Source organism: Aspergillus stella-maris, assembly GCF_047715825.1.
Source record: "Aspergillus stella-maris strain CBS 113639 unplaced genomic scaffold BDV14scaffold_102, whole genome shotgun sequence".
In the NCBI taxonomy this organism is placed as follows: domain Eukaryota; kingdom Fungi; phylum Ascomycota; class Eurotiomycetes; order Eurotiales; family Aspergillaceae; genus Aspergillus; species Aspergillus stella-maris.
Window position 1 is genome coordinate 23,600 of NW_027396896.1, and position 26,435 is coordinate 50,034.

General features: G+C 51.3%; 12 protein-coding genes across 12 annotated transcripts; 5 read left to right on the forward strand and 7 right to left on the reverse strand.

Annotated features, from left to right (window-relative positions):
* Positions 1-67: 67 nt before the first annotated feature.
* On the reverse strand, positions 68-1,583 carry BDV14DRAFT_184626 (proteasome regulatory particle lid subunit RPN9). Its single transcript, XM_073770541.1, has 3 exons — positions 1,203-1,583; positions 909-1,144; positions 68-854 (listed from the first exon to the last, which is right to left on the reverse strand). Exons 1-3 carry the CDS (start codon positions 1,468-1,470, stop codon positions 213-215), a joined length of 1,146 nt encoding a protein of 381 aa, XP_073622410.1. The 5' UTR covers positions 1,471-1,583; the 3' UTR covers positions 68-212.
* A 114-nt stretch (positions 1,584-1,697) lies between these two features.
* BDV14DRAFT_184628 (class I SAM-dependent methyltransferase) lies at positions 1,698-2,908 on the reverse strand. The gene is made up of 3 exons (XM_073770542.1): positions 2,682-2,908; positions 2,456-2,627; positions 1,698-2,399 (listed from the first exon to the last, which is right to left on the reverse strand). Exons 1-3 carry the CDS (start codon positions 2,717-2,719, stop codon positions 1,893-1,895), a joined length of 717 nt encoding a protein of 238 aa, XP_073622411.1. The 5' UTR covers positions 2,720-2,908; the 3' UTR covers positions 1,698-1,892.
* A 526-nt stretch (positions 2,909-3,434) lies between these two features.
* Positions 3,435-5,279, forward strand: BDV14DRAFT_184630 (complex I NDUFA9 subunit family protein). The gene is made up of 10 exons (XM_073770543.1): positions 3,435-3,568; positions 3,626-3,779; positions 3,836-3,849; positions 3,918-3,980; positions 4,032-4,126; positions 4,182-4,273; positions 4,322-4,463; positions 4,511-4,669; positions 4,719-5,054; positions 5,103-5,279. Exons 2-10 carry the CDS (start codon positions 3,631-3,633, stop codon positions 5,199-5,201), a joined length of 1,149 nt encoding a protein of 382 aa, XP_073622412.1. The 5' UTR covers positions 3,435-3,568; positions 3,626-3,630; the 3' UTR covers positions 5,202-5,279.
* Positions 5,280-5,371: 92 nt separating this feature from the next.
* Positions 5,372-6,843, forward strand: BDV14DRAFT_10674 (uroporphyrinogen-III synthase HEM4). Its single transcript, XM_073765603.1, has 2 exons — positions 5,372-5,786; positions 5,866-6,843. Exons 1-2 carry the CDS (start codon positions 5,498-5,500, stop codon positions 6,564-6,566), a joined length of 990 nt encoding a protein of 329 aa, XP_073622413.1. The 5' UTR covers positions 5,372-5,497; the 3' UTR covers positions 6,567-6,843.
* A 218-nt stretch (positions 6,844-7,061) lies between these two features.
* BDV14DRAFT_193753 (mitogen-activated protein kinase) lies at positions 7,062-8,327 on the reverse strand (the record flags this gene model as incomplete). Its single annotated transcript, XM_073771823.1, has 5 exons — positions 7,062-7,090; positions 7,140-7,487; positions 7,538-7,919; positions 7,973-8,168; positions 8,218-8,327. 5 exons carry the CDS (start codon positions 8,325-8,327, stop codon positions 7,062-7,064), a joined length of 1,065 nt encoding a protein of 354 aa, XP_073622414.1.
* A 1,640-nt stretch (positions 8,328-9,967) lies between these two features.
* Positions 9,968-11,068, reverse strand: BDV14DRAFT_10622 (uncharacterized protein). Its single transcript, XM_073765588.1, has one exon. The coding sequence runs from the start codon at positions 10,972-10,974 to the stop codon at positions 10,009-10,011; it is 966 nt and encodes a 321-aa protein (XP_073622415.1). The 5' UTR covers positions 10,975-11,068; the 3' UTR covers positions 9,968-10,008.
* Positions 11,069-11,887: 819 nt separating this feature from the next.
* Positions 11,888-12,983, forward strand: BDV14DRAFT_206840 (lysine amidinotransferase; the record flags this gene model as incomplete). Its single annotated transcript, XM_073775006.1, has 1 exon — positions 11,888-12,983. The coding sequence occupies exon 1, from the start codon at positions 11,934-11,936 to the stop codon at positions 12,981-12,983; it is 1,050 nt and encodes a 349-aa protein (XP_073622416.1). The 5' UTR covers positions 11,888-11,933.
* A 299-nt stretch (positions 12,984-13,282) lies between these two features.
* Positions 13,283-15,153, forward strand: BDV14DRAFT_205661 (cytochrome P450; the record flags this gene model as incomplete). Its single annotated transcript, XM_073774775.1, has 4 exons — positions 13,283-13,605; positions 13,670-14,355; positions 14,465-14,890; positions 15,011-15,153. 4 exons carry the CDS (start codon positions 13,283-13,285, stop codon positions 15,151-15,153), a joined length of 1,578 nt encoding a protein of 525 aa, XP_073622417.1.
* Positions 15,154-15,246: 93 nt separating this feature from the next.
* BDV14DRAFT_184641 (COPII subunit SEC24) lies at positions 15,247-18,631 on the reverse strand. Its single transcript, XM_073770544.1, has 4 exons — positions 18,556-18,631; positions 17,886-18,501; positions 16,184-17,830; positions 15,247-16,128 (listed from the first exon to the last, which is right to left on the reverse strand). Exons 2-4 carry the CDS (start codon positions 18,381-18,383, stop codon positions 15,553-15,555), a joined length of 2,721 nt encoding a protein of 906 aa, XP_073622418.1. The 5' UTR covers positions 18,384-18,501; positions 18,556-18,631; the 3' UTR covers positions 15,247-15,552.
* Positions 18,632-19,586: 955 nt separating this feature from the next.
* BDV14DRAFT_184644 (kinesin family protein) lies at positions 19,587-22,370 on the forward strand. The gene is made up of 3 exons (XM_073770545.1): positions 19,587-19,981; positions 20,035-20,444; positions 20,503-22,370. The coding sequence occupies exons 1-3, from the start codon at positions 19,717-19,719 to the stop codon at positions 22,078-22,080; spliced, it is 2,253 nt and encodes a 750-aa protein (XP_073622419.1). The 5' UTR covers positions 19,587-19,716; the 3' UTR covers positions 22,081-22,370.
* A 16-nt stretch (positions 22,371-22,386) lies between these two features.
* BDV14DRAFT_10713 (MCT family MFS transporter) lies at positions 22,387-24,471 on the reverse strand. The gene is made up of 4 exons (XM_073765612.1): positions 23,787-24,471; positions 23,624-23,730; positions 22,980-23,569; positions 22,387-22,912 (listed from the first exon to the last, which is right to left on the reverse strand). The coding sequence occupies exons 1-4, from the start codon at positions 24,100-24,102 to the stop codon at positions 22,474-22,476; spliced, it is 1,452 nt and encodes a 483-aa protein (XP_073622420.1). The 5' UTR covers positions 24,103-24,471; the 3' UTR covers positions 22,387-22,473.
* Positions 24,472-24,840: 369 nt separating this feature from the next.
* On the reverse strand, positions 24,841-26,307 carry BDV14DRAFT_193758 (AIM24 family protein; the record flags this gene model as incomplete). Its single annotated transcript, XM_073771824.1, has 6 exons — positions 24,841-25,363; positions 25,416-25,534; positions 25,581-25,751; positions 25,804-25,875; positions 25,930-26,048; positions 26,106-26,307. The coding sequence occupies 6 exons, from the start codon at positions 26,305-26,307 to the stop codon at positions 24,841-24,843; spliced, it is 1,206 nt and encodes a 401-aa protein (XP_073622421.1).
* Between the last annotated feature and the right edge of the window lie 128 nt (positions 26,308-26,435).

A 26,435-nucleotide genomic window follows, 5' to 3' on the forward strand; every position in this document is an offset into this window, starting at 1 on the left:
CTCTTGGAACTGGTGTAATTGATATTGGGGATTGTGAAGGAATATTACGCATATATAGTAGATTCAATTTCATATTTGTCATCTTCATGCGTTTCGATTGTTATGGTAGTAGGTAAGTAGGTTTAGTGCAGCCGTACAGATACATGCGGAAATCCATGCTTTAGATAGCCAGCCCGCATAAACCGATGACTCCTAGATACCGTAGAACTCCTCTATGCAGCCCAGACATCCTTGCCTACACCCTCGATCCAGTGTCCCAGCTGGTTGACACCGGCATCCCAGTCCTTCAGTCTATTTCGCATGCCCTCGATCTGCTTCATGTCCAACACCTTCGGCTGCACCCAGTGGATCTCAGCGACCTGGCCGACCTGGTCAATAGCACCCTTCAGCAGACCCAACGAGAGAGCCTTCATAACCAAATGTTCAATCTCTTCTGGCTTAACCTTCGTCTCGGCGGAGATAGATGCGAATGTGAGGTTGCGGTCGTGAGGAGGGCGGCGGAAGACCATCTCCGTCAGTGCGGAGAGCGAGATCTTCTGGTATAGGAAGAAGCGGTTGTTTGCGAGAAGCTGGTTCTTGGAGACGTTTCCTGCCAGAACGTCGTAGGCGGTTAGATCGCCACGGTTGAAGGCAAAGAGGAGATCGCGAAGCCAGTTGTGTGGCGTTTGTGTAAGGGAGTCCAGAATCGGGTGTAGAAGAAGCTCTCCGAAGTTGTAGATCGAGTCTGAGACGAGGGCGGCAACGCTAAGGTTGTAAGCGCGGGAGATACGCTCGGGTCCGGAAAGATCCTCTAGATCGATACAGGCGAGGTAGAGAAGGGCGTTCTTGTAAAAAGAGGCGAACTCTTGTTTGGCCTGTCGGAGTCAGTGTCAGTTACTAGACGGGACTGAGGGGCAAGGTGAGCCTACGTGGTAGTAGTCGGCGTTGACTTTGTAGAAGGAAGCATGTACGACATTCTCAACCGCGTCGAATGAATCCAACACCTTCTGGCATGTCTCGAGATCCTTTTGTGCTCCATCAAGGTTCTGAAGTCGTTGCTTGACGTTGGCAACCTCCGCAAGGGCATAGATGTAGGCGTCTTGTGAGTCGTCTTTGTTCACCTTATCGGCGAGTGATGTGAGGAAGGATAGTCGTTCTTGGTCATCTGGGAGTAAAGACTGTCAGTAAAGCTTCTCGTCTTGATAGTAGGACGACGGACGCACCTGCGCACTCTGTTGACGCCATCAACCCCAACGAGACGAAATTCAACTGGTTGATCCTGTCTGCAAAGCTCAGGACAAAGGTCTTGAATATCGGCAGCCGTTGAGGAGCACTCTCTGGTAAACGGAAGAAGTCGATCAAGGCATTGGTCAGCTGGTGCCATAGTTTTCGCTCCCAGAAGTCTTCGAAGCTCAAGAATGACGCCTGGCACTGCTCCGGAGCTTGTTGCAGCTGGTCTGCGAGGAAATCGGAGATCTTTTGATTCTCCATGGTGAAACAGCAATGGAGGGTCGCGACTATTAGAAGATGAGGGTATGACGAGGAGGTAGAGAGGATGAAGGAATGAGAGTAGCTGTTTGAGTGATGCAGTTGATGACCGTTTGGTCGCCCGGCTGATGGAAGCTCAAGCCGCAACCTGTCTCAGCAAGCGGTGGCTTGGCACTAGCCACAATATACCTCACCAGCCACACTCCGCTCCTTCTACTCCTTACTCCAGTGTCCACTCGCCTACTTCTAGGTACTCCTCTTCTACCTATCTCTCTTGTCTACAATCAGTCGTTGAGATCCGCAAAGCCAAGATTCTCCGACTACAGGACCTGATGCATTCATTCAAATACTCTCAATACACCAACTCTTCGACTAACATAATGGCAGGAAGCAACCTGAACATCTGAGCCCCCCCAAAGGAACCCTCATTTCTGCGCTCTAGCCATGAAGATGGTCTTGTAGAATGTCTTGCCATTCTTGTTGAACTCCAATGGCTTGTCGAGTACCTGGTATTTGAAGCCAGTCTCTAACCCGGCGTCCTTCCACATTGCTTGCATCTCCTCGAGGCTGAACCCGTGTTTCGAGATAGTATGAACAATGTCGCCCATTTGTCCCAGTCCGTGGTCATGATGCTCTTCTGGGACCAGGTCCATAATGATCATTGTGCCACCTTTCTTGAGTCTTTCGCTAAGACGTTTCAAAGCCTGCTCGGGGTGTTCAAAATGATGAAGGGCCATACTGACAACCACGAAGTCAAAGTCAAAGTACTCGGGGCTAGCAACGGCAGCTGGCATTGCTTCAGAGAGAATGTCAGCCTTGACTCCGACAACTGTGTCAGAAAGGCCTGCTTCATGAGCGTTCTTGTTGAACTCTTCGATCATGCCGCCTGAGATGTCCATCCCGACAACACGACTAACAAAGGGCGCCAATGTCTGAATTACATCAGTTTCTTTACTTCAGACATCCCAACAATGCATGTGTGACTTACCAAGGATACATATCCCGGCCCACAAGCATACTCTAGCAGGTTGAGCTCCTTATTCTTTCCTGCCGACGTGTCCGTCCATGCATCGCTAAACCAGGTCCGATTATCATGGAAGGCGTTGATCAGATTTTCCACCACTTTAGGGAACTCGGCCCTATAAGTTCGAGACTTCTCCCTATATATCATGAGTCATCTTGTTCAAGACACCTATGTTTCCTTGGAGACTTACTCAAAGGCCTGACGATTCCTTTCCGCGAATTCGGACATGTTGCCAAAGGTACTAGTGGCGTTGTAAAGCAGGTAGGCAGAATGATTTAGTACTTGCGGTTCGATGAGATGATGAATTGTAAAAGAAGTACGAGGTCGAAGGGGCCACACCTGGGTATTTATGCTTCAGAATTCCCGCTTCCTTTTACGCGGAGAGTTATTCGGAGACTTCCCTACGTAGCCCACCAGGGCAACTGGCGCCAAGAGAGCAGAATATATGTTCCATAGACCAACTGCTAGGAAATAGACCAATTATTTGATAGACACTACCTGCTTGTTCTCGCATGGTTCTTTTGTCATTGCATAGTCCCTGGTCTGTAGGAGACTTTCGATACAGAGCACTCACGTAATATGTATAGTTTCTGCATTCGGAGCTCTGAAGACCTTAGTACATGCAGCCATGACACTAGGATATAGTGTGCTTGGGGATCTCACTCATCTTATTCCTGTACGCCAGCTGTCGAAGCGTCACCCTCATGTCAAATATGAAGTGGTCGAAGTATAAAGCATGTTATGCCTCAGGCTCCAATAAATAAAGGAACCAATCAGAGATCAGAAATAGTCATACACCGAGAAAGCTGAACCATATTGCCGCGTTCTCTTGGGAAGAAGACTGGATTAAACTACTGATGTCAAATTATACTGGTCCTGGGTGTTCACTAGGAGCATACCTTTTTTCTATGTCCAGCGCGCATTGATACTGACGTCGTTGTAGAAAAGTTGTCCGAATAAGGACTAGCGCCGTGGTCCCGTGCCGACCAGATTGCTCCCGGAGATGCACGACTTCGACCTCATCAAAGACCTCTTGCCGAGCTTCGCGCCTCCTCCTCCCCGCTCTCTTTTGCTACTGTGAGAATCCTCCATGCGACCAATCCTGCCATTTGCACTTGCTAAAGACTGAATTAGACACCATGCAGAAGTGTCGGGCTATGAACCCCGTGCTGGGGTCAAGGGCGTTCGTCCCCACCCCCCGGGTCCAATTCCAAGCGCAACGCCGATTCCTCCAAGATGTCACAATTACTAGAACCGGAAAGCCTCTCCTGAAGGTCCAGGGTGGACGGTATGGGTTCAATTGCTCCCCATTCTTGTATCAAATGCTGACAAGCTTCGTCATAGGTCATCCCTCGGAGGTACTTCATCAAGCCTTTTCCGCTCCCACTCACCTCGTACGAAGTTCGATATTAACGCGAATCGATAGGACACACCGCCACCGTCTTCGGTGCTACTGGTTTTCTGGGTCGTTACATTGTTCACAAGCTCGGTATGTCTGGCGATGGAATGAAGGGTGTTCGTTAGATTAACGTCTTTCTAGCTACACAGGGATGCACCGTCGTCGTTCCCTACCGTGAGGAGATGACCAAGCGTCACCTCAAGGTTACTGGTGACCTCGGAAGGGTCGTTTTCATTGTACGAGATACTCGAACGCGGAATCACAGGCATATACTGATGCGAGTGCTCTTAGGAATACGACCTGCGCAACACCCAGTCCATCGAGGAGAGTGTCCGTCACTCCGATATTGTCTACAACCTTGTCGGTCGTGAATACCCTACCAAGTTCGTTTCAACCTCATCATGGCTCTGAGCAGTGCTTATATGACCTAGGAACTTCTCATACACCGACGTGCACGTTGACGGCACAGAGCGCATTGCGGAAGCCGTCGCGAAGTACGACGTTGACCGCTTCATCCACGTCTCCTCCTACAACGCCAACAAGGAGTCTCCCTCCGAGTTCTTCAGCACCAAGGCACGTCCACTTCAAACTATCTTCGAACAAATGGCTAATTTTTGCAGGGATGGGGTGAGGAAGTCGCACGCTCTATCTACCCAGAGACCACCATTGTCCGCCCAGCACCCGTGTTCGGATTCGAGGACCGCCTTCTTCACAGACTTGCCAGCGCTGCCAACCTGTTCACCGCTAACCACCTCCTCCAGCGCTCCTGGCCTGTTCACGTAAGTCGTTTTCGCACAACTGTCATTAGCAAAAAGCTAACTCTCTCAGGCCATCGATGTCGGTACTGCCCTTGAGCGCATGCTGCACGATGACACCACCGCTGCCTCGACCTTCGAGCTTTACGGCCCTACCAACTACTCTCTCGCCGAAATCGCTCCGCTCGTCGACAAGGAAATCGTCAAGCGCCGCCGCCACATCAATGTCCCCAAGCGCATCCTGAAGCCCACAGCAAAGCTCCTGAACAAGTACCTCTGGTGGCCCACCATGAGCGCCGACGAGGTCGAGCGCGAGTTCATGGACCAGGTTATCGACCCTACCGCCAAGACCTTCAAGGATCTCGGCATCGAGCCTGCTGAGCTTTCCGAGCTCACCTTCCACTACTTGGTAAGTTTCCTGATTCGGTATTTGAGATGCATGCTAACGCCCGAATAGAAGGGATACCGTAGCTCATCGTACTACGATCTTCCTCCTGCCACCGAGCGGGAGCGGGCAGAGGAGAAGAAGTACGTGCACGTGCTCGACGACCAGTAGTGCTGTTTCCTTAGTGTACATACCTTACTAGACGCATTGATTCCGTTTGTTCAAATGTACTCGTATCAGGCTTTTCGATTTCAGTTTTTCACAGTAGACTCAATGTCGGTAGATATCCACATGAAACGACATCATAGCCCGGAATCTTCCCCGCTCCGCTCCGCGGAAGAAAGCCATCCCATCTCAACCTCAGGAGCAAGAACAATTCAACAAACTAAGCCCCTCAAACAACATATGTTTTGTGAATTTACCTGCTTTCAAATCATCCACTCCCTTACCAACCAAGTTAAAGAACAATGCCCCCAATAACCCCCTCACAAATCCTCCTCTTAAAAACCAAGTCCTCCCCGCACGACGGCTACGACGAGTTCTTCTCCGCGCAGTCTTACAGCACCGCTCCGACATTCGTCCCTGTTCTAAGCCACAATCTCCATAAAGAGAATCTAGGTGATATCAAGGCGCTTTTTGAAAGCGGGGCTCTCCTTCCACAACAAGAGGAGGGAAGGAAAAGGCGATATGGCGGAATGATATTCACTTCGCAGCGGGCTGTTGAGGCGTTTGCGGATTTGGTAGGGGGTATGGATGGTATGATGTGCTCGTCTATTTATCTACTGTGTATATAACATGTCCAATGGCTGACTCTTGCTTGCATTGCATTGCATAGGTTCGATTCTAGAACGCTCATCATGCTCTCTTCCGCTTTACACCGTCGGTCCCGCAACAGCCCGCTCACTCTCAACATTAAGAGACACATACCTCCCACATGCTACAATCCACGGCGCAGAGACTGGCAACGGCGAGAACCTAGCGCATTACATACTGGAGCACTACAACTCTCTGCATCCTCAACAGACCGAACCAGACGCAGAAGCAGAAGCAAAAGAGAGCAAGAGCAATTCCAAACCGCACCTCCTCTTCCTAGTCGGCGAAACCCGCCGCGACATAATCCCCAAAACACTACTGAGCGACCCTACCCCCTCCGAGAAAAGAATCGGTGTCGACGAAGTCGTCGTCTACGAAACGGGCGTTGTGGAGGGGTTCGAAGCGGATTTTGAATCTATACTCCTGCAGCGGTTATATCCTGAGGGGAATATAAGTCGCCCACCGAGTGAGGTAGTCTGGGTCATTGTGTTTTCGCCGACGGGGTGTGATGCTATGGTGCGCGTGCTGACGAGGGAGATGGATAGGGATGCAAAGGAACATCAGAAGCGGAGGGTATTCGTAGCGACGATTGGGCCGACGACCAGGGATCATTTGAGTAAAATTTGTGGGTTTGCGCCTGATGTTTGTGCTGCGAAGCCGTCGCCTGAGGGGGTTGGGGCGGGGATTGAAAAGTTCATGAAGGGCTTGGAAGGCAATGTATAGACTAGATCTCTAGGGAATATTGGCCAAGGCGGTTGATCCCTATTGTACATAAGTATACCCATAGTGAAACTTATCTGAAGTTGCAGATACCATTAGGGAAGGAACGAGGACGTGGAGAGGCTCATAGGGAAGGAGCGACGCAACTACATGTTATGAAGGAGCAACCCCCGACCTAAAGAGCTGCGGTTAGGAAGGTGCGATCTCCGATGAGGGAACGACCGGCGACTAGCGAACATAGAAAGAGCGACTCTCCGCAGGTACCCGCCGGCAGCTGAGTATAGGAGTAGGGCAACTATTTACTGAAGAATGCGGAATGTGTAACATTGTATTTGTTTGATATCTCCTGCAAAACTTGAACAAAATGCAACAAGCTGATTCGCAAAATGGCAATAGATACCCTGATGTTTCTATGCAAAGACGATATGTGCAAGCGACTGCTTACCACTGATGTACGCCACCTCGTTTCCAGCCTCCCAGCCCTATTTACCAGACATCTTACCGCATAATCTCCTCGTAGATCAAAACTGCAAAGAATTAGCTGAGTCTCTTATTATTACGGGCTGTTGTACTGACCCTTCAACTGCTCCTTGCTGAGAGCATCCTTGTTCTTGTCAAAGTCGAAGAATCCTTCGGGAATTGGAGGCGCCGTCGGCTCGTCCTCTGGGTCGTGGTATGGCTCCAGGTACGGGTGGCGGAGGGCCTCTTCGACGGTGATACGCTTGGTAGGGTTGAAGGCCAGAAGCTTCTCTAGCAGGTCAAGTGCCAGATCATTGCTCTTGGGGAACAACGCCTTGAACGGAATCTTCTTCTTGAATGGGAGAGAACGGATGTACTCCCGAGCCCGTCGAGACTTGATTCCGTAGTAGTCTTCCATTGTAGGTGTTCCGAGGACGTCGAGAATGAGGGTCAATTGGTGGTGATCTGTCACAGATTAGCCGCTATTCTCTCTCAGACTATACCAATAGACGTACAATCCTTTCCAGGGAACAGGGGCTTTCCGCTCAGCATCTCCGCGAGGATGCAGCCAACACTCCATACATCAATAGCCTTGGTGTATTCCTTGAACGTCAACATAATCTCGGGAGCACGGTACCAGCGCGTCGCCACGTATTCTGTCATGAAACCCGAGTTGTCGTCGGTAGAAGCAGCAGATCGAGCAAGACCGAAATCGCAGACCTTCAGGTCACAGTTGGCATTGAGAAGGAGGTTGGAGGGCTTGAGATCACGGTGGAGGACGTTGGCGGAGTGCATGGCCTTGAGCGCACGGAGAGTTTGGTAAATGAAGTATTGGCAGTGGTCGTCTGACAGGTCCTGCGTACGGATAACGCGGTGCATATCTGTTTCCATTAATTCCTAGTTGGTTGGTCAGTAAGACTGTTCGCGTTGGATGTATCAGACAATCGTACTTGAATGAGATAAACTTCGTTGAAACTCTCGTAATTTCGCGGTCTTTGGATGTCCAAGATCGAGATAATGTTTTCGTGGTTGAAGTAACGGAGGAGCTTCATTTCTCGCAGGGTTCGCAGACAGAACATCGAGTGGTCAAAGGGTGTGATCTTCTTGATGGCTACCTTCTGGCCAGAAGGCTTGTGAATGGCGGAGCTGCGAATGTCAATGCAGGAACAGAGCTGACCGGAGCTGTATTGCTTACCAGACGACACCGTAAGCACCCTCACCAATGACATCTTGGATTTCGTACTGGTCGGAGACATTGAAGGAGATCTTCCTTGAGCCCCCCTGAGGCGGCATTTGCTGCACCATCTTGGCTAATTTGGAACTGGGCGAGTGTCAGCACTATATGAGATGAGGCACAACCTCAAAAGCCGATCCAAAAGAGTTTCAGAGCAAGTTATCGCAAGAACAGACGACACAGATTGACACCGTGCGCAGATATAATCCAGCAAGCAGCAGTCTGATTATATATCATGCAGGCACACTGCGGGCCGCGCGTCCGTCTCGCATAACATCTGGATGGGTATGTATTGGGCAACGCTTACAATTGCTCGTTGAATCGAGGGTATCAAGTTTCAGGGAGAGCCGCCGACGATGCGTTCTCGATCTGCGCGCTGAACGGGAGATGTGGTCGGGACAAGTATTGAATGCGGGGTATGGCCCGTGCCGATTGTTATCGCTCGATCGTAGAGCAGCCGATGAGGATCGTTATTCAGGAGGTGAGATAGAGGCTCGGGATCGAACTCAATTGTAGCTGCGAAGCTATTTGGGTATGAACCGGTGCGACGAGGGGAATTATTGTGGAAGCGACGTGCTAGTAAAGAAAAGAGCTCGTGCACGAGTCAGGGGTCCTATTCGGCAGCCGAAGTCGTCAGTAAACCTCGAGGCTCGCACAAGAAAGCCAGATAGACGAATGTTGGTTCAGGAGAAAGCAAATCAACAATGCGAAGTAGAGAAGAAGCTTACCAGATAACCAGAGTGTAGAAAATCTGTCGTCTTTTGGATCGCTGGTGTTTCGTTTCACAGCTCGGATCTATTTTTACTTTGCTTTTGTCCTGTTGGCTCCGTGGCGGCAACCGAGACAAGAGAAGGACAAGAAAGATCGAGGACAGCAAAGCCGAGAGGACAAAAAAGGAGCTTGGTGACCCAAGATCAATGCGGAGGGCTGGAACCAAGAAAAGCAGCGAGATGGAGAGAGCCGGAGACCCAGTGGATGGACTAGAGAGCGCCAGGTTAATAAACCACGCGTAGATCGGCCAGGGTGGGGTGTTGCTGAAACGAGGGACCACAGAACGATGAATAGAGCAGGAACAGGGAGGTTACCTGAAGATAAAGAACAATGAATGTCGATAGTCTGGATCAAAAACAGAGGATGGAGAGAAGCGCTGGGGAAGAGGAACCTTGGAACCAGAACAGGCCAGGGTCGGGGATGCAGTTGGACAGTGCAGTCGATGAGGGGCAAAGCGTGGTCACTGTATGGTAACTGGGTCAGGAACCACCTTGCTCACCAGTGTTTCAAGTCCCACTTTCACCACCTTCACCTTGCAACTCTCACCTCTCTCACCTCTCAATCAGACAACCTCTTCTCCCAGAGGGGCAGTGCCCTTGAAACTGGCGCTACTGCTGCCGCTGCAATTGATCACGGCGTCTAGTTCCATCACATCCCACCGTTCGCCGTCAAATCAGCTCTCTCTCCAGCCCAGCCTCTTCATCCTCTGCCTTCCTTCCCGACCTGATTTGTCTATCTATTCTGGGCACGAGGTCTCTCTGGCTGGCTTAGCTGTGATCCAAAGTCTACGCTGCATGATCAACACTCGCCATTCTGCCATTTATCCTCCGCGACTGTCTCAAGTCTCAATTGCCGGCGAGAGATTCAACGAGGAAAAAGCAAACGCACCGCGGCAATGACATACAGCAAACTCTGGGGTGCATCACCCATGCTCTAGAAGTAAAGCTATCGCAAGCCCGAAAATGGTCAGGGACGCGGTCACTACTGCTTCGCTGCAACAGTAGCCGCCACGATATCCCTCAACGACCTCCGCCGAAGCCTATTACCACCCCAGGACAACCCATCAGCCAGATGCGCCGCCCCAGATCCATCATAATTCAGCCGAAGAACATGCGCCAGGAACGACTTGCGCAGTCCCTCCTTCCCCTCTGCCTCTGCGCTCCTCCTCAAACTCTCAGCACTGCTAACATCCTCAACGACGCTCCATTTCTCACCCATGATCTCCTCAAACAACCCTAGTATCTCCAGCCCAGTATACTCGGCCTCCGCAACCCTAGTTCTCTGGTTGATCACTCCAAGTCCGTTCCCATCCATCCAATCCACAAGGACAAGCGCATAGACATCCCCCAGAAACCCAATAGAACACCCCGTAGCTTTATTCCTTCCACCATCATAGAGCGTCGCTTTCCTTGCCCTAATATCAAACCCCAACCACTCCATCGCATAGTCATCGTCCAGAAACTGCGACGGGCTAACAACAACCCACTCGATCTGGCCTGCCCTTGCCACATCCTCAAGCCTACCCTGGAACTCCCACCGCCGCTCCAGAACGCTCGCAGCCGTATCACGCACACTAGGATGCGTAATGTCCCAATTATGATCGTTCGGTATGAACCGCTTCACACCGGCTTTTAGTGCGGCAGTCAAAAGCGCATGGTCGATTACTTCGACAGAGGCAGAATGGTGCACGGCTGAGATGACGACGTCTTGGCCGCCGAGGGAGGAGACGAGGAGAGGATGGTTGGTATAGTCGACCTGGATGGTTTGAACTGGTGAATGGAGAGAAGAAATAGATGATGCTGACGTTGCTGAGGGGATTACTGGAGTCCGACTCAGGATAGTAATCTGGAAGGTTGCAAGAGTTGAGCGCTGCAGGCCGTCGATGATGAGTTTCCCGACTAGGCCTGTCCCGCCTGCTATGGCGACTTTGATGGTCTTGAGGGACATGGAAGTTATTGGAGGTGGATGGACGGGAGATAAGAGGAGAGGAGAAGCTGGTACGCTCTGCAAAGGTGGATAGTGAGGGAAGAGACTCAGCTCGAAGTTGTTTTGGAGGGGTTAAGAGGGTGGGTAGGTAAATAAATGGTGTGTTCTATATAGCACAGCGGGAAATCCCTCTTGCTGGATGAATAAATATGCCTCAACACTTCGGCAGAGGAGTTGCGTGTGCGGCGTCTGCTGTCTGTCTTGTCTGTCTTTGGTCACCGGTCCAAGACGATGATTTACAATCAGACTCGTCTGGCTGACGCTCATGCAATCCAAAAGTGCTCGTATTCGGAAGTACTGAGAGCTACCGTCATCTCTTCGCAAGCACAGGTCAGTATGCTCCATCGTATAAAGTACCTACATCTCTTGGCATCCCGATATTTCGTAATTGCGTCACTCGGTAGCACTGCATCCAGCCGAGTTTCCTGGCCGAACTGATCCGGCAAGCAATGTTTTGAGTACTGAGCTGGGATGTAGCAGCCACCTGTGGAGAGCTATAGACAGTGATTCGCTTAAAGCAATCCCGTGTAGTATCTGTTATATAATGGATTCTGGAGCCGCCTGGCTGAATTTTGAGATGTTTCTATAGGGGCTGCGTACAGCGTGCATACATTGTGCGTGATGCTTTTCCTTCGGTCCTGTATACGTGATTGATGGGGTATTGAATACTCCGAGCTGGAGCAGACGCCGATGCCTCGGTATCTAGCATTCACTGTGTGCCACATACCTTGCCTAATACCTGTGACCAAATGCAAATAGACGTAGACAGGATGTATAGTATTTTGCATACGGTTTCGAATCTAGGGTATATAAATCGTGGATACACTGTTGTCTCGAGCCGATGTACTCTTGTTTTTCATCAACAGATAATTTTATAGACTCAGTTTCAGTTGGGCATTGCACTACTATTCAAATCAATCATGACTATCATGAACCTCCCCGCCGTGCACGCCGATGATGAATGGTCCCCCTTAAAGTCCGTCATCGTTGGCCGTGCAGGCCGCGCCTGCTTCCCTGCTGCACCAATTGAGATGATCAGGGCCACAATGCCAGAAGCTCACATCCACCGCTTCAATCCTGGCTCTCTCTTCCCGCAGGATCTCGTCCGCAAAGCTGAGGCAGAACTCGATGGTTTTGCAGGTATCCTGGAATCAGAGGGTATCAAGGTCTACCGTCCATCTGAAGGAGTAGACTGGCTAGCTGAGGGCGGGTATACCGGCGCAATGCCGCGCGACGGGCTGCTGAGCGTGGGCAATACGCTGATCGAAGCGTGCTTTGCATGGTCCTGTCGATCGAGCGAGATCGAAATCGGGTATGCCTCGATTGTGAAAGAACTGGCACAGGACAAAAGGGTGACTGTCGTCCGCCGGCCGCCCGGTTCCTTCGCCGATACGCTCCTCTGCGACGATGGGACAAAGTTGCAACCCTGGGTCATCAACAATAGCCGTCCTGCATTCGATGCAGCGGACTTTATGCGGTTTGGCAAGACCATTATAGGTCAGTACAGCCATGTCACGAACCGCGCTGGCGTGGAGTACCTCCAACAGAATCTCCCAGCTGGTTACACTATCGAGATTATCGATGTGAATGACCCCAGCGCCATGCATATTGACGCGACGATCTTGCCTCTTCGCCAAGGGTTGCTTGCCTATAACCCCAACAAGGTGACCGAGGCTGCGCTGCGGGCTCACGCGGTGTTGGCTGACTGGGATTTACGTCCTTATCCCTTTGTGCCGAAGGAGGACCTCAATGGCCCGCCACTTTATATGACGAGTCCGTGGTTGGTTTTGAACGCACTTGTTCTCGATGGAGAGAGGGTGGTAGTTGAAGCGAGCGATGAGAAGACGGCGTGGTGGTTTGAGGAGCTGGGTATGCGGTGTATTCGGTGTCCGTTTAAAAATGTCAATAGTATTGGGGGGTCTTTCCACTGTGCGACGGTTGATCTTGTGAGAAAGGCAGTGGCCAACTAAGCTGCCTCGCCCTGTATCTATTGTAGCAGGTGGGGAATATCTGCATAGCTTACCAGGGTGTTGTACAGTCACAATCTCACGCAGGCCAAGCCAATAGATATCTTAAAACTAGACCAAATCAGCATAAATAACGCTATAATATAAGTTAGGGTATGTGAGTTGCGGTATTGCAGTTTAGTGGTAGGTAAGTAGGGCAGTATTTGTAGAGACTGGCCTCTCCTTATGCCTGCCATTTTCATTCATACTTAAGGTACCTTCCTACTGAGTAGACGACGTGATCTCACCAGTCCTTACCAACCATGATTTTCTCTTTATGCATCACAGGCCTCCTCCTCTTCATGTCCTACACCATCCTCCACCGGACCTTCTTCACCCCTCTATCCAACATCCCTAGCGCACACCCACTCGCCCCTTATACTTCCCTCTGGATTCAATGGAAACGATACAGCGGGGCAGACTTTGACGCCGTGTCCCGCGCATTCCGGGAAAAAGGACCCTTCATCCGCCTCGGACCAAGCGAAATTGCAGTGCGTACGATGGATGACGGCGTGAAGAACATCTACGGCTTTGATGCAGACAACTGGAATAAGACGAGTTTCTATAAGTCATTTGAGAATTACGGGTATGTATGTCAGTTCGATATCCTGGTCCTAATAAGCAGAGTATGGCACTTACTTGTTTTCCAGCACCCAGAACACCTTCAGTTCCCTGTGTCAAGGCCACACCGCATACAGGAAGAGACTAAACCGTGTATATGCAAAGCCATATATCCAGAGGTCTCCTTCCGTGAGGGCAATACTGAGTGAAATCCTGATTCAGCGTGTCCTGCCCATAGTCCAAGCTTGCGCGGCGCGGAGGAAACCAATTGACATCTTACCCTTGAACCTCGCGTATGGGCTTGACGTGGTTTCCGCATTCGAGTTCGGTCTGGCGCGGGGGACTAACTTTTTGGAAGACGAGAGGGCTAGGGAGGAGTGGTTCGCCTTGTACAATGAGTCGCATTCTTCGAGGAGTATGTTCTGGCTCACGGAACATCCGGTTCTCGTGAACTGGTGCCGTATGCTTGGGGTACCGTTGCTTCCGAATAAATTTTGTCGAGCGAAGAGAATGTTGGAGGCGTGGGCCATGGAGAGGGTGAATCACACTGAACGGTTCTTGGTTGATTGGCAGGGGAAGAATAAGGAAGAGAGTGTAGACGACGCTGATATACCAGTGCTCTACCGCTCTCTGAGAGCAGACTTAATCAACAACGAAGAGGATCAGTCGGGCAACAACGAAGCGTTGGACAAGACGGCCAAACCCAACGATACTCGAACACTAAAGTTGGCCAGCGAGCTCCTAGACCACCTGGTTGCAACAAGAGACACCTTTGGTGAGAAGTTTAGTCGACCTCCCGTCTTAATATCATCGCACTTACCACGAACCAGGAATAACATTCTCCTTCGTTGTCCTCAGCATCTGCCGACATCCACAAATATAAGATGCCCTCCGCCATGAACTCCTCTCCATAAACCAGCCATTCCTCTTCAGAGCTAACCAGCAGGACCCTCTTCCAACCCCCGACTCCCTCGAATCCCTCCCCCTCCTAAACGCAGTGATAAAAGAGTCCCTACGCCTCCGCAACACAGGCCCCAGTCTTAACCCGCGCGTAACACCCGCCGGCCGAAAAAGCACGCTCGGTCCATGGACCGATATACCACCTGGTACCCGGGTAGGCGCTTACGCATGGTGCATCCACAGGGACGAAGACGTGTTCCCGGATGCGAGAACGTGGGATCCGTACCGATGGCTTCCGGAAAACGATGGTGGAACCTACAGTGAAGAGGTGAGGGCCGCGCAGGAGCGCTGGTTCTGGGCTTTTGGGAGCGGGAGTCGGCGGTGTTCGGGGATGGCGTTGGCGTTGGAGAGTAAGTATACTTACCTACTCACCTTATCTACCTTACCTATCTGGCCCAGTACCCGTCCCCTTTTATTTGGTCCGTTTCCACATGGTGGTTCTGATTCTGACTGTGGTGGGGATTCTGTAGTGATCCGGTTCGCGGTTGCGGCTATCTTTACGAACTTTAAGGGGTCTGTTGTCGATGAAGGGTGTTCAGTCGACGATGAGACTTTCGTCTCGGGAGATGGATCGGAGAAGTTATGGGTTATGTTCGAGGCGTTGCAGGAGTAGAATCCGTATCCCCGGGACTGCAAGGACGTTTGATAGAAATGTTCATCTTCTACAACACAAGTGAGTGGTTATGAAGAGTGATACGCCCTCTGCATAGCCAAGCTTTATTGATCTATAAACCCGCCCATCATATAGATTGAAAGGACTCGAAATTTTATTTTTAGAAAGAATCGATATATTGCTTCGTCTTGGTTCTCATGGAAGGACATCTCGTGGATATACATGTAATCGGCCAAAATCGTAGAAGCTATCATTACTGGACGACCTGTAGCGGTTGAAGCTCGTCAGTCTAAACCTATCATATACGAGTGTTTGCAGGCTTGGACATAGAATAAGGTAAGGTATTCAAGAAGAAGAAAAAAAACGATAAACAAGATAAGTGACTAGTAAAAAAGGGTTTCAAACCTTTTCCCTTAGTGAGCCCATCCATTGCACCAGGCTGACGCCTTGGTCGGCTCTGTCCTCCACCAGCATCGTCTGTGCCCACAGACGGAGACCTGGCTCGCCATCCTCCTTGACCACGTATAGGTGCGGCACAACAATACTGCCAACGCCCTTTGACCGGTGGTCCCGGCTCTTCTCAATAACTGCCCGGACCCGTCCGTTAAAATCGTTGTCGAGCTCAGGCAGGTTCTGCTTGCCGACGCGGAGTTGAGACCTGTCGGGGAGGCCGAATACATCGACCAGGAGCTGCGGCACGGCATCGCGTCCAACCCACAGGAACTGGGTCTGGCCGTCGTCAATGAGGTATAGACCGTAGGGGACTATCCGCTCAGATGACAGGTTGACAGTAGGGGGGAGGACGATTTCGCCGGTCTGGTCATCAGGCAAGCCGGCGTTGTCGGGCATATCGTGGAGAGAGTACATCTTCGGGTAGATGTATTGGATGAGAAGGGGAAGAGGAAGGGTAGAGAGCAGGCAAAGAGCCGCGGATCTCATATCCGTCGGGATCTGAGCCGACTTGCGAAGGCCGAGCTGGAGACGATGTTAGTAAAATGGGGGAAGAGCAGGGACAATTGATTGCACTTACGTTCTTGATCAATGCAAGGAAAAGGACAGGAAGACCCCTGAGGTTAGCAGGGAATTGCAGACCACCTCCGCCAACGCTTCCACCTGCAAGTTCCTTGCGGTATGTTGAAAGCAGCTCCACAACCTTAGCCTGGAGGGCTTCCCGAGCTGGCTCAAGACCGCTTCCAAGCGTCCTTTCAACAGCCTTGTGACTGAAGAAGGTGGTAATTGCTTGCTGATCCGCGGACGCGTAGATGTCCGCCAGGCTCTGTGTTGTAGGGAGCGCCAGGGTCAAGACACGGATTCTGCGCTCGCCGTTGCAAGTCGTGTGAAGAACAGCGGTCTGCAGGCAAACAACAGGCTTGGTGACAGTCTCATCGATCGCAACCTCGACGACGTATGCCTGGTCACGTGGGAAAGCTGGAAAGGCGCAGAGATCGGAGCTACGGTTGAAGAAGTTACCGTAAAAGGTGCTCATGCGCAAACCAGTAGTGGCACGGACACGGAGCACAGCCTCGAGACCGATCTCAGAAGACAGGTAGTCAGAGAATTCACGGGCGAACTTAATAGCATCCTCGCTGCGAGCGGCGTTCCATCCAGGGTAGAAGTATGTTTGACCACCGGTGTATCTGGGAAGGTTGCTGAGCGAGGCGACATCTTGATATTGGGAAGAGAACAGGAACATGTCCACGGACACCTGTGCTTTGGAGCATTCAACGGCGAAGCTCTTGTAGAAGCTGTTCGCGGTCTGAAGCAGGCTGTTCTCCTTACTCGTTCCAAGCACCTTCTTATCCTCTCTCATCGTCAAGGCGCCGTGGCCAACATTGGGCAGAGACGAGGTAAGAACGCTCATCTTACCTCCAACGGGGGAGATAAGCTTGTAACCGGCACGCAGAGCAGATCCCATCGCGCAGCCGTTGTTCTGGGTGTTCTGGAACATTTCCTGCAGCTTGTCGAAGAAGACCTCAATGTTCTCACGGCACTCGCTGAGAGTAACCAAAAGATCTCCCGGGATCGGAAGGAAGGGCTCGTCAAGATCGCTGACAACAAGCATGCGAGGATCAGAGACCTCTGAGCCATCCCGAGGAATGCTAAAGTAGTGAAGGCTAGAGTCCACTGCGATGAAGCCAAGTCGTGTCCGTCGGTCCGCGTTGGGAATCCGGTCCAAGCTTTCCTTGATGCACCGAGCACTTGTTGCCAGAAGACCATTTGTGACCGATGCATAGCTCACATCGATCAAGAAAAGGTAAACCAGCGGCTGAGGAGGGCGGACCATGTATTCCTGAGGGGCGACGAACTCTACCACGGCATGGTTCAGGTCGTGCCTTAGAGCCCTGTCCGCCGGCTTCTGAAGAGTTGTGTCCCAATCAAATGCCTGAGGTACATCGTTGGTCAGGTTGCACATGTTGCAGCGCCAGCGGTGTCCATGGTCAAGGAATGTCACGAAGGGGTTGATGTAGGATCGGCAACGTCGGCAACGCGAGATAACTTGGTCTGGGATGACGGGAACCTGGTCTTCCGCATCATGAAGGGTAGCGTAGGGTTGGATCACGAGCGCGAACGGAAGCTTTGACTTCTTCAATAGCGAGTGTGTCGTCGGGACGGCATTTAACGTGGACCGCACGTATTTGGGAGGGCAGTTGGCGTCAGGAGAGGGGTAAACGCTGGTCTATTCAACAGGTCAGTACCACGCACAATCCATATTTCCCTGATCAGATACATACCCCAGGTGGCAGGACAATCGGTGGTGGAGGGTAGTCGAGCTCGGCGACATTGAATGGCTGAGTGAGCAGATCGGTTGGGTAAAGCTGGTTGAGGGGGACTGCCCGCGGGGCCTGGGGGGCCTGAGGAGCTGGCTGCGGAGGCATAAGGTGAGGATCCGTCACACCCATAGCACCGAACTGTTGGGTCATTTGTGCAACACCGGGGGCAACTGGCGGGGCGTATCCTTGGGCCATCTGGGATGGGTCGGCTCCGTATACGGGCTGTTGCATTTGCGGGGGGTATGCTCCGTATGCACCGCCGGCCGTCTGCTGGCCTCCAAGCCCAGCATTGGCACCAGATCCAAACTCAAAGGCCTCTCCGGCGTAGGCTCTCTTCTTCTTTCCTCCAGCCTGTGGAGCGGGAGGAGCTTCCCCGGGTTGCTGGACAGGGGCTCCATACCCAGCGGGCTGCTGCCCATACCCTTCCTGGGGAGGGTAGCCCCCTTGTGGAGAAGCCATCTATATTCCTTCTGTCTTTCGAATAGGTATTAGACCGCTGCTTTGAATCTCGTCCGTCGGTGTGCTCGGAGGAGGGATGGTGAGGGGGTTCGGTCGCGTAACTCGGTACAGGCTCGCTCTTCCGAGAGAGGTCAATGTCTTTATATCAGTAATCAGGAGGGAGGCAACGTACCAGCAGCCGACAAACACCAAGCAGACAAGAGGATAGAAAATGTGGAGGGGAATTGTGGGAGTTGGGGCGGAGTGATGGAATGCAGTGAACTTGCGGGAGTTGAGGTCGGGTTACGGTGGCCTCTGCTACTCCGCCAATCAGAGCGCCCGCTGCTTAACCGACTCGAGCTTCTATAATGTAGATGCCTCAAATCTCATTGCTCCCTAGACCAAATCAACCAGATAAATCGTGTTCAGACATGACTGATAGCTAGGCTTTTTGTTCCTCTTGCTCTTTGTGAATTCATGTCATTTTCAACCACCAATGCGGCCTATCATTTGGACTGCAGTGTGGGAGAGTGCCAGATACAACTTGCGATCTACCTAGATGCATTCCAAGTTGCTAGTGCTGGGTAATCCCTGCCTTTATAGCAAACAGGAGCTCTAGGCATGTGCCTATGCTTATCGAGGACCTTTGTGGCTTGTTTTTTCTTCTAGCAAATGAGTAGCTGCAGCTATGTGGCAGAACACACCAAACGTGAGATATGAAGATGTTTGTGCCTCAGGCAGATGCTCTGAATCTCACTAATATGCTATTTTGGTTGTGCCAAGTCGAATACTAGTAAGTAGATTGCCACTAAAGCTCAATAAAATAAGCCAAGGCATATGGGAGTAAATAATAACGCCAGTATGAACTGTGTTGTATGTCTGTAAAGGTGGTAGTTCATCAAGTGCATAATTGGAGCAGTTGCCGTGCCAACGCCCACTGTAGCGGCTCCCACCATCAACGCTTTTAGCCTCAACTCAGAGCTAATCTCCTTCTCTTGCACCGCGGAGTAGCCAATGCTCTAACTTGTGTCTTTTGCAAGCTTGCGCTGTTTTCGCATTTCTTTCAGTGTCTCTGCATTTCTCTTTGCTTCATTCAATTTCGCCATTTCCTTTCCGTTCTCGCATCCGGACAGCCGCCGACCTCGTGGTACATCCGCCTCCTGTTGCGCTTCGACCACTGCTGCCATTTCGACGCTAAGATCGGCCAATTTCACCTTCGATATCATACATATATATATATATATATATATATATATATGCTTCGACGCTAGACCGAGAAAGACCGGGACCAGACGAACCTAACAGACCGCGGCACCGCCAGCCTTCTATATAACCACATCAGAAGCCTGACAGAATGAGTGTTCGGGTAGTCTCTCGGGTTCGGCCACTATTAAAGTCGGAGAGGGATGTCGATGTTATACTTCACACAGGGTCCAAGAACCCCGTCGCCAAGGGCGACAGAAAGAGCTCCCAGGACACATCCAAGCTCGCTGCGCTGAGGGATAGGGATACGCTTGTTCGGATTCCGAACCCAAAGAACGAAAATGAGGAGTACTCTTTTCAGTTTAACGCAGTTTACGATGCCGAAGCGTCTCAACAAGAGCTCTTCGAGGCAGAGGGTTCGTGCTACGCAAGTCAAGTACATATGATGGTATACTGACGGGGTTGATAGTTGCTCCGACCACCAAGCATCTCTTCAATGGCTTTGACGTTACGATATTTGCCTACGGTGTCACTGGGACAGGGAAGACACACACGATGCGCGGCGGTAAAAGCCTCGCTGAACGAGGCGTGATCCCCCGTCTTTTGAGTAGCATATACAGACGAAGCCGGAAGACGGAAAAGGACAGCGACGAGGAAACTTCTGTCACCGTCTCTTTGAGCTATTATGAGATATATAATGACAAGGTCTTCGATTTGTTTGAGCCACCGGAGAAGAGAACAATCGCGGGGCTGCCATTGAGAGACAACGGTGGAAAGACCGTGGTCGTAGGCTTGACGGAGAGGCCGTGCCATACCTTGAAAGAGTTCGAGACACTGTATGACCAGGCTAACATCAACCGATCTACCTCCGCTACCAAGGTTGGTTTCTAGGTGCTCCAATTGCCTAGGAGGTCACAAGTAAACTGACGTCGCGCAGCTCAACGCACACTCCTCTCGTTCCCACGCCATTCTTTGCGTCAAGGTCGCAGTCACAACCGGAGACCAAACGCGCATCAGCTGCGCGTCGGCCATTGATCTTGCTGGCTCAGAGGACAACCGTCGGACAGAGAATGATAAAGAACGAATGGTGGAATCCGCTAGCATCAACAAGAGTCTATTCGTCTTGGCCCAATGCGTGGAGGCAATCACCAAAAAGCATCAACGGATTCCATACCGCGAATCAAAGATGACCCGAATCCTTTCTTTGGGCCAGAACAACGGCTTGACTGTCATGATCCTGAATCTTGCCCCTGTCAGATCCTATCACCTGGACACGATAAGCTCACTCAACTTCGCGAACCGCACCAAGAAGATTGAATTGCGCGAGGTCGAGAATGAGCCAATCTTCAAGGGACCTCCGAGACCTTCAGCACGGCCCTCAGTCACAGGCACCATGCGGCAACCTCTCCGGCCATTGACAGCGTCTGTCAACGTAAACCTTGCTGCCATCAAAGAGAAAGATTCGTCGAAACCTGGTGAAGCGAAGCCAGCGAAAGCATTCAGTGTGTACTCAGACAAGCCTCGCCCAAGGACGTCAACCCAGTTCAAGAAGCCCGAGATTCCTAGCCGGCCTTCGATAAGTGCTGAGCCACGCTCAGCGAAGACAAGTCGCATTGCGCAACCGCCAAGGCTCCCTCAGAAACACCAGGAGGACATCTCATCAAGGATAGAGGAGCTTGTCGAAAAGAAGGTCGAGGAGATTCTTGCGGTTCGTGCCGTTAGCGAGAAGTCAAGGCAGACTCAGGTCCGCGAGCTTAACGAGCAGGTCCAGCGACGTCTAGAACTTCTGGAGCAACGCATCGAGGGCTCAGAAGATGCAAGGGCAGAAGGTCTATCCTACCTCCTCATGGCAAAGCAGCATCAGGGTCGCGGCGAGGACATCTCAGCATTGAAGATGTACCAGCTCGCTCTTCCCTACTTCCCTGAAAACGAGAAGCTCGCCATGAAAATCGACAAATTGAAGCAGCGTATTACAAACAAGTCCCGCCAGAGCATTGAGACCGCTTCCAGTACCCCTGCATCAGAAGCCAAGAAGGGCGGACTCGGCAGCATGCTCTCTCTGCCATCGTCTAGGCAAGGCACCAAGCGGACCGCCGCGGACATCGACGCCGATTACGAAGACCACGACTCCTACGCAGACTCAGACGACGACTTCGTCGACGAAACAATCCACCAAATCAGACGTAAGAAGCGCTCAAAGACTACTTCATCGAAGCAAACATCCCCCGAATCGGATTTGGTTTCCGAGTCCGTGGACGACGAAGAAATGCCCTCCCCTCGAACGATTCATCTCCTCTCCATCATCAACTCCCGCGACGTCAGCCAGATCAAGCTCCTCAAGGGCGTTGGTGTCAAGAAGGCAGAAGCCATCGTCGACTGTCTCTGTGGGATGGACCAGCATCTGGAAGGGGAGTCAGAGAGCCAAGTTACGATCAGTAGTCTGGCGGAACTCAGCAAGTTGAAGGGATGCGGTGTGAAGACAGTCGAAAGCATGCGGACTGGTGTTTTGATATAGAATGTGGCACTGCATATGCGTTGCATTTGTATTTGCGTTTTGCAGCATTGGCGACGTTCACTTTTTGGGCCTCTTCTCATTTTTGGTCCATTTTATATTTACCTTTTTCGTTCCCCTTTGGCATTCCCATTCGTTCTGTCGGTTACTTGCTTACTCGCGTGTTTTTGTTTTGCATCTGCATCTGCATCTGCATGGTTTAAGGTGCATTTTGTATGCATTTATGCATCTGTGTTGAAGCGAGGGCGTTCCGGAGCTTTCGGTTACTGTCACATTATATATTTAGATAGCCAATATATGCATAGTTTTGGCCCTCCGGGGCATTTTTTGAACTTCGTCCCTCTTCTATTATACTACTAAAAATTACAACAAAAGTACGTGAGATCAATGAACCAGTTAAACTCGAACTCTCAATCCCCATCCACCACCAGGCACAACCGCCCTCGCGACCACATAGAACCCAACCGCAACTGCCATACTAACCGCACAGAATGCCTGCATGCCCCAGTACTCACCAGATAATGGCTCCGGCAAAAGCGCCCCCGCAATGGGCGTTCCCGTCAGCGCCGCAAAGGCCGCAATAGCAAAATATGTCCCACTGCGCACGCCGATTTCACTGATTTCTGAGATCTGGGCGATGAGTGCTGGCGCGAGACTTACGGCGGAACCACCAGTGAATCCGTACAAGGCGGCGAATACTATGGCCGTGGGGTTGTTGCGGGAAGGAAGCCACAGGGCGAGCACAAAGATTATGCATGCTAGTGTTGTGAGAATCATTAGATTGAAGCGGCCGAGGTGGTCGGCTAGGTATGGGGGAAGGATGCGTCCGAAGATGCTGTAGATTCAGTCAGGACTGGGCTCTGTGTATATTTGGGACAAAGGGAATGCGGGTGCCAACAGACCTTGAAGCATTGAGAATAGCGAGTAGGTACGAGGCTAAGTACGAAGACATGCCATACCGCTGCGCCTGAGTAGGTATAAACGCGAAAGGTAGGAATAGACCCCAGTATAAAAAGAACGTCCCAACACTAGTGAGCACAAAAGGCATCTCACGCAGCGGTTTTATAAAGTCCATCGGGTGACATAGCGGCGTCTTTCTCAAATGCTTCAATCGCGAGCGGATAGTCAGATTCGAGATGATAAGCAGGAAAAGGCTGGTAAATGCACAGATCCTTATGGTCCATCCGAAATCAAGCAGCGGTATGATGCGCGTTAGCATTATGGGGAAGACAATTCCGCCAAAGCCGGAGCCGCTGGCAGATATGCCGAGTGCGAGAGCGCGGCGCCTTTGGAACCAGGTGTTGACAGATGTAATACTAATGTTGAATAGAGCGGCTGTTCCGATAGGGCTGCAGATTCCTTGTGCGAGGAGGAACTGGTAGTACTTTGAGGAGATGGAGATCATCATTATGCCGAAGACGTGGAAGAAGGAGCCGACCAAGAGGACCCATCTGGGTCCGAAGTTGTCGAAGAGAACTCCTACGAAGGGGCCCTAGTAGGAGCAAGGTTAGTATGGTGAAGAGCATGCGGTTTGGTGCATACGAACCCCGAAAAACATAAAAAAGTACTGTAACGAAGTGATCCATGTGATTGCACTTGTGTCCACATCTCTGAGCTGATGGGTTTTATAGTAGTCAATGAAGACTCCAATACCTATATCAAGAAGTTGGTCGTCCGATTGTACGATTCGAAGCGGATGGTGCACTCACAACTGATCCAGCCGAAGCTCACAAACATGCCACAAAAGGCACCGACGACAGTGCTCCAAGCCCGAAGACCACCATCTGGGGGAGGATCAAGAGGAGGCGCATTCGGGGGCGACGCCTCCCGAGACCTAGTCTTGAACTGAAGCTTCTCCTGGTCACTATCCACAGCGCCATCGCGGGTTTGTGTGCCCGGCTCCCGCCGGCCATCCGCCATTTCACCACATAATTGAATATCGTCGTTGGCGTTCGATGCCGAATGAGGCGTACTGATAGCTGAGTCGTCCACAATGGCAGTATCGCTGCTAGTGGAATAATGCATTTCGGTCTGGCCTGGGACAGCTAAAAGTGGAATGCTGTGTTCATGATATGGGGGTAAAAGACTTGCAGATTGCAGCCAGGAGAAAGCATGACGAATCGCTTGGCTGAGCTTGCTGCGAACCGCTGAACAGCGGAATTGGTTTTCTCCATTCTTGATTGATAGAAAATTCCTTGCGTCAACGACATTCCTGGAAGCTGGATCGGCTGTGATTCGAGGTGGAACGGTGACATTGAAGCAAGGGTGCCATTCTTCAGGGTCGAGACGCTCTTTCCGAAAAACAAAATATCCCCAGCCAGCCACTCACAGTCTGCAAGAAGTCGCATCTATGCAATAGTTACCTAGACTGCCTAGCTTAATGATCCGAACCTGTTAGTCATAGAGATGGCACCCCCTTCTTCAGCTAGAGTTCGATCATATCCTGCAAGGTTCTTGGATCGAACAAATCGCAGACCACATCGAGAATCACGTTCAGTGTTTCTCAAAGCAGGATTCGGCGAAACATCTGTAGCCTTGTGAGAACTTCTTCATCGTCATTTGCCGGCTGAGATGTTAGTAGACAAAGGCCAAGAAGGAAAGGGCACAACGACCACGCAGCCAAAGAACATAATGAAAATTGGCTGGGTATGCCACAGATGGGCTTATATGAAAGGTCTATAATACATTGATCCTGCAATGGGTGAAATACAAAATGGGCGCTTCGATGCACGCATGTAAGAAATCAGAGGACCGAACCTTGATTTAGCTCGTTTGTCCTGGCTTCTCGAAGACCACCTTTCCCTCCTTTGTCAGAACGGCAATTCTGCTGCTGACACCTTCAATCTCTTGTTCAATCTCGTCGACTGTTCTTGAGCCAGGTACGTTGCGGGGCGCAAGTTTGTCATCATTGAGAACCTTCTCCTCCTTCGACTCCTTGGGGAGAATCGTCAACCCCCGGGGAGCGCTCGCGAATTCATTGACCTCTTGGGTGGACATGATATCGCTAACACGAGCTCCACGGGATTGCAGAAGGATAGTGGAGGGTCCATCGAACTGGAGGAATAGCCTGTCTCCCCAGATAGTCCTCCGTGACCACGTTCGGAGTCTATGGAACAAGTTCATGGCTGTTTTCCACAAGTCCGTCTCTGACATGGCTTTGATGAACTGAGTGTTTTGCAAAAGACCGGGAAGACTTTGGAGGCCTGGAACTTGGAATTTAAGGGTAGTTGACTTGAAGCGGTAGGGACGAGGAGGGTTGGATTCCATGGTGTAGGCGACGACGTTACTGTGACCAATCAGCAGCGGTATCATCAGAGAAACCTTCGATCCAAACTTACCCAGGGTGAGCAATATATTGCTCGCCGGCCTTGAGCTCGACTGAGTATAGTTGACCGTTTCCAACAAGGGCGAGTAAACCCCTTCCGGTAACTTCGGAGCTACCCCAATGAGCCACACTCTTAATAGAATTAGCCTATACCAACACATCCGACGGGGTTACAAACCAAGCTTGTGTTGATGGTGGGCTTGATGGTCAGCGAGCGACCAGTCCATGCAAGCAGTGCCCGTTTCTGGGCCACCATCCAGTCCACAGAACCATTCAGATGGACGACGGAGAACGATGTGACGGGAGATCGAGTAGAAATTAGGGCAATGACGGGACTAGCGGAAGAGACCTAAGGATTTCAATAAGCATCCTACAATGTTTGGCTGCTAAAATGGAAATACCTTCTGATATAGGAAGGGCACGCCGAGGGGAGCTCGTCGGAAGGGTTCAAGGACGCTCAAGGTTGAAATCACCTATAGCATTGCCAATTAGTCCAAGCTCAAAGCACATGTTGCTAGTCGTCTCACATTATCCGCCTTCCCGCTCAGTCCAACCAAGGTTCCCCGCCGTGTGTAAAGGTTCTGGGAGGCAGAAAGTGAAACGGAGAGTAACGAGTAGGGTGCTCCAACAACATCGAATCGCGCATCTACAGTGGGCATAGGTTAGCTTTTTTTGAATTTCATTCAAAGTGGGCACCACGTACCAGCAGAATCCGCCGAGCTAGGGGTAACGACAATGGGCACGCCGGTACCATTGACCGTCGCTGGTGTCTCTGTAGGCGTAGCGCGGATCTGGACGTATCTTGCTTGTACTCCGCGATGCGATGACGCAAGTTGTCGCGGTTGGCGAGGGAGGACTCGCGTCCATGCGAGAACCCTATCGGCTCGCCTCATTGGTAGGGCCATTGTCTTGCCTGGCAATATACCCTGAATAATAAGTCGAGGTGAACAAGCAGAGAGAGCGTGCTGTTGCGTCTTGGTCCTCCGCGGTGATTCTTCCTTGAAAGCCCGGATGTGCTCTTCCAAATTGGGTA